At 51.5% G+C, this 5,319-nt stretch overlaps 1 protein-coding gene across 1 annotated transcript in view; it reads right to left on the reverse strand.

The window, feature by feature from the left end:
- Nucleotides 1–916: 916 nt before the first annotated feature.
- Nucleotides 917–5,319, reverse strand: part of LOC104278374 (protein 4.1-like) — a gene marked incomplete at its 5' end in the record, with an annotated part of 29,079 nt that continues 24,676 nt past the window's right edge. Inside the window, 4 exon segments of the mRNA XM_009875322.1 lie at nt 917–1,015; nt 1,825–1,905; nt 2,635–2,736; nt 4,069–4,197. Of these exon segments, the coding sequence (XP_009873624.1) occupies nt 917–1,015; nt 1,825–1,905; nt 2,635–2,736; nt 4,069–4,197 (411 nt within the window).

The following is a 5,319-nucleotide window of genomic DNA, read 5'->3' on the forward strand; positions in this document are numbered from 1 at the left end:
AAAAAAAATATTTTCTAGATCCAATAGGATCCAGTGGAGTCTGAAAAAATCCCAAGTAAAATGTCAAAGCGCAACTCTCAATAAATGATATGAATGTCTCTGAGTGTCAAGTCTTGTAAATCCGAGGTGTTTGTGCTCCAGGTAGTTTCTTGATAAGTTTTGCTGGGTTTCTCTTTCCTGGTGTTGTGTCGGGCAGGAACGCTTCCTAGAAAGAGAGGAGCAGGTAAGTTATTGCTGCCGAGAGCTGCTGATCCAGCAAAGAGAGGACCCTGAAGGCGCCGGAGAACTGGACTCAGGCTCGGACCCAGCGGTGGCCGGGGCCAGCTCCGGCCCGGAGCCGCCGGCACAAGGGCCCTCCCTGCTCCCAGCCCAGCTTTTAGGAGTCGAGGAACCCTTAGGAGACCTCTTGCCGTTTTTTTTTAGGTTTGCCCACTTTAGAAGCTCATCTGTTAAACCAGACTTGTCTCTCCTCTGGCCTAACTTCTTTCTTGTTCCATCTCCCACAAGCACCAGCTTTGCCGGGACAGGGCAGAGCCCGGCACCAACTCAGGCAGGATGGGCTTTAGCAGAGCTCCCGCGTTCCTCCAGCAGCTCCTTCCCAAACCCATCGGAAGGGAGCTCTCCAGGCAAGCCAGGAGCTCGGGGTCCCGCTCCGGGGGTCACCTGGCACTGAGGCAGGGCTCTTGCCCCAGGCGCTGCCGGCAGGGGCAAACCAGGAGCCACGAAGCTCCTTTTCGGCTTTCTGGGCTCATTTCCACCACAGAGTTAAGTGGATTTAATAGGAACAAGCCCGAGCACCAGCTAACAGTAAGGCTTTGACTGAGGCTCTGACCGTATTTAGCCAAGCCTCGCTCGCACGGGGCTTGAGGAAGGCAGAGCCCGTCCCGTACGTCCCCTCCTGACTTACGCAGCCGCGCTACTCCTCCGCGATCTCGGTCTCCTGGTGCACAACCACTTTGGTCACCGACATGTCCGGGTGCTGCTCCTTCGCTGCTTTGATGGCCTGAGCTAGAACCTGGAAGAGAGCACGATTCAGAGCACGGGGACAGAGGGACACGGGCACAGAGCAGGGACAAGCTCTCTCCAAGGAGAGAAAAAGAAAAGCGTCTCCAGTTTGGTGACTTTTGGCAGTAGTATTTCCGAAAGGAAAAGCTGTTTTCTGAGAATACGCTACTGTGGTGGAGGATGGATGAGAGCAATTAAGCAAATCCTGTTTATTCTTCCAGCGAGTGTGATGAGCACATTTCAGACATTTTCGGTTGGAATTAATAAACTCGTTCTTGTCGTATTAATATTCTCCAGCCCTGTGATACTTGCGACTAAAATTAAACTCGAAGTGTAATTCTCTGATGACAAAATCATCACTTCCAGCACATGCTAGAGGCCGACGGGGCTGACTCATCAGAAAGGTTTCATATAAAGCCGATGAGATTTAATGCAGGTGCTGAGTGTTATGAAATGATTTCTGGCACGGTGTGGCAGCAACAGCACTTTAAAGTTAGGAGAAAATTAATGCAGATGATCCAGATGTTAAGGAGAACTTTTATTTCTTATTTTTCTGCATTTTATCTAGTTTTTTTTAAATTGCATTTGCCCCAAACAATTCTGGAATCTAAACTTGCTGCCAACACCGGTTTCAGAGCAGAATTAAGCTTTGCTGGCCGAGCTATACAGCTGTGTACTGTCAAGGAGGAATTTATTATTGAAATCAGTTTTGAAGTTTTATTTCTACTCCAGTACAACTTCCCTGGCGAAGTTGTCTTTGGAAAGGCAGTCTGTCTAGTTCGTGCCAGCTCCGAGCAGCAATTTTGTCCCAGCTCCTACCTGGTCGTGGTCGACATCTGCGTCTCCTGTGATGACGATCCTCTTTTCAATCCGTGTCTCTGAAATGCCACCTTTTACAGTCTAGGACAAAAGAAAAAAAAACTAGTTAGTCTCAAAGTGAAAAGGAATTCGAGGGCAGTGATGCTGCCAGGCTGAAGTATTCAAAAAGAGCGTTACCAAACCCTGCCCTCACACCGGGGTACAGGAACCACGGGGGAAAACGGCCGCTGCCTGAAGAAAAACCAACAGATTTTCTTGTGAGGGAGCCAGGGAAGAGCTTTGGCTCGCGGTACAGCTCTTTCCCCTTGTCCCATAGGACAGTTGGAGCCCGTGCCCGCAGACTGTGCTGCAATTAGTGCAGAATCCACAGTCTTAAATCGACGCGGGCAAAGCTGGGAACCTCATGATTTGTTTCGTAGAATCATTCACGTTGGAAAAGAGCTCTAAGATCATCAAGTCCAACCGTCAACCCGACCCCACCACGACCACTAAGCCATGTCCTAAGGTCCCACGTCTACACGGTTTTTGAGCATCTCCAGGGATGGGGGCTCCATCACTTCCCTGGGCAGCCTGTCCCAGTGCTTCACCAGGCATTAATTAATACCACTTTCAGGTATTAAATCATAGAATCATAGAATGGCATAGGCTGGGAGGGACCTTAGAGATCATCTACTCCAACCTCCCTGCTTTGGGTAATGCTTTTTTTTTTAAAAGAACTGGGGTTTAAGCTTTGCTCCCCATTATTGAACTCCGCCCATCTCACTCCCGTGTTGCTGGTTTAGCTGTTTCACCGCGTTCCTGTGCCGTTACCTTTGTGATCTGGGTGGTGGTGGTGCTGCTGGTGGTTTCTGAAGTGATGGTCTGAGCAGTCAGCAGGATGCCGGGGTCTAAATCTCCATTGCCACCATCTGTCTGTGGGACAGAAGAACCCAAAGGTCGTCAGTCCGGGCGGGCAGAAGCAGGGTCTGCACCTCCGCAGAGCAGGACGCAATCCGAGGACAGAAACTCCTCTCCGTGGTAGAGCTGCACAAGGATTCACAGGTCTCCGGAGGCTCAGCACAAAGCGCTTCCAGGGATCCACAAAGGCAGGACCTGAGACGCCTCCAGACCAGGCGGGCTGGGATACACCCAAATCTGGGTACGCCGCAATGCCGGTCACACTCCTCCGTGCCAAGCTGCGTGCTTGGACCACGATGGGAGAGCGAAGCGAACACCCATCCCGATTTACCCCTGCCTGGATCCATGGAGGGCCACAAAGCCGGAGAGCACAACCTGATTCAGAGGGTCCTCGTTCCCCTTCCTCACTCCTGACAACATCACGGGCTTTAAATCTCTGCAGAAGCAAAGCCCAGACACCCGCTGAGCTAGGAACAGCTTTGTTCGTAGCTCGGGTACCCCGTGCCCGTCCTGTGCGACTCAACCTTTCGAGATCAGCCAAAAAACCTAAAAGGCATCCTCGGCAGCGCTCCCGGCACAGCAGTGGGACCGTATCTGGAGTTACCACAAGGTGGGACCATTTCCCACAGACTGGGAGGAATCACAAGCTCGGCCGACTTCTCCCAGCTCCGGAGATCCCAGTTAGAAACTGGTACTGACAGGAACGGGAGCAGATCTGCTCTGTCCATCTGGTCATGGAGACGCTCGCCACCGCCCGGGGCAGGCACGTCTCAACGTCCCCTCCTCTGCCGCTGCTGGGGAGGATGCTGAGCAGCCAGGGGATTCCTCAGGAATCCCAAATTACACAAGTGGGGTACCCACAGCTTAACCTACGGCCCACGGCCACCATGCTCATAGCCACCCTGGTTGCATTTTATACAGTATTTTTCGGTTTTGACACCTGGTTTAGGGTTGAAACCTAAAAGACAATCCACAAACGTTTCCTGAAGCATTTATAAACCAAGCTCTGAAGAGGCATAAACAGCAAGAAGAGCCGGGAAAAGCAAGAGGAGGCATCTCCTGCAGAAAAAAGGCCGACTCGGGTTAACTCTGTACAGTCTCATCTACATCCCAAAGCCACCAGTGGCAGAAGAAAAATTCTGTTTGCGTGCTTGAAAAAATTAAATTACTCTTCAGGGACAGTAAAACCCCTAAAAACACCAGGTGCACCTGGAAAATAAAGTAACACGGGTTAACTCAGATGCTTGCGGAAAGGCAGGTGCTGCTGTCTCAGCAGGTGGAATCAGAAACAAAACGCTCACGTGAGGTTCCTGAAGCCCCCGGGAAACGACTCGGAACCCACCTTACCTGTGCAGCTTCGTAGGTGATGGTCTTCGTCTCCGTGTGGACGATGGGGACTTCTTTCGTGGGGATTTCACTTTTCACGGCGCTGGACACGTCGGAGATGGTGACAGTCTGTGTCTTCACTAGCGGGGGCTACGGGACAGGGTTAAAAACAGCTCCGTAAAGACCCAGTTAGCATCTCCGCACCCAGCGTGACCGTGGTGCTGGCAAGTGTTCTGACACTGATCTGATAAAAGCACTGCGGGAACCAAGGTCAGCCTGGGAATCTTTGGGTTTAAGCCTCTGGTACGACGCACTGCTCAGAGGGCAGAGATCGTGTGCGAGGATTAAACAGGCAGAAAAATCCTCCAGATCGTCCCCAACACCGTGTCCTCAGGTCAGCCCAAGTGAGGCTTTAAGGGCTTTACTGGTGTGTCACAATACCCCAACGAAACTGTCTCCACTGATGATTAACTTTCTAATTACTAGGAGCTCATCACCAGCTGCCGGTAAAGGATGACCCTTGTCTACTGATGACAATGTCAAGATTAACACAAACCCTGGGCCAATAAAGACTTGATCACAGCTGAGCAGCTTTACCCCGACTGCAAGCGAAACACTGTTATTATGAAAAAATCCTCAGCAGATCCCAGGTCTTGAACTTTTATTAAATCAATGTCAGACAAAACAGAAAGATGACACCTCGGAAGAGAAACGAGTTGTTCCACCACCTGGTAATTATCCAGAAGACGACAGAGTTAGTGCAGCCCCGCGGTGCTGGCCCAGAAGGCTCGATTTCTGCTCACCGTCCCCAAAACCTGGCAGGTGCCACCGTGACCGTTAGCGGGGGAAGTCGATTAAACCGTAAGCGATTAATATCGACACTGAAGCAGGCAAAAACACCTCCCGCGGCGGGGAGCAGAAAGGGCACGTCAAAGCCCGCGTTCACGATGGAAAAGCGCGTTGGATGGCGCTTGGAATTTGCTGTGCTAAGGCAGGAGGTGGCAGAAACCTCACGGAACTACAATTCCATGCCTTTGGAGCCTAAATAGTTCCCTTTTTTTGCAGGGGGGTAACAGGATGCTTTGACCCAAGGGCGTTTCGTTGGCACAGATTGATTGCGAGGGGCTTGTATTTAGTGCCAAGATAAATTGAGGGGAGCTTGCGCGCTCGCACTGCGGGCGATTACCCGCTTCATTAGCATCGAGCCCGAGAGCCAAGGAAACACAACTCCTCTCCGAGTCCGTGGCATCTGCTTGCTGCAGTGTTGGGGTT

This window comes from Apaloderma vittatum, unplaced genomic scaffold (genome assembly GCF_000703405.1).
Source record: "Apaloderma vittatum isolate BGI_N311 unplaced genomic scaffold, ASM70340v1 scaffold27628, whole genome shotgun sequence".
In the NCBI taxonomy this organism is placed as follows: domain Eukaryota; kingdom Metazoa; phylum Chordata; class Aves; order Trogoniformes; family Trogonidae; genus Apaloderma; species Apaloderma vittatum.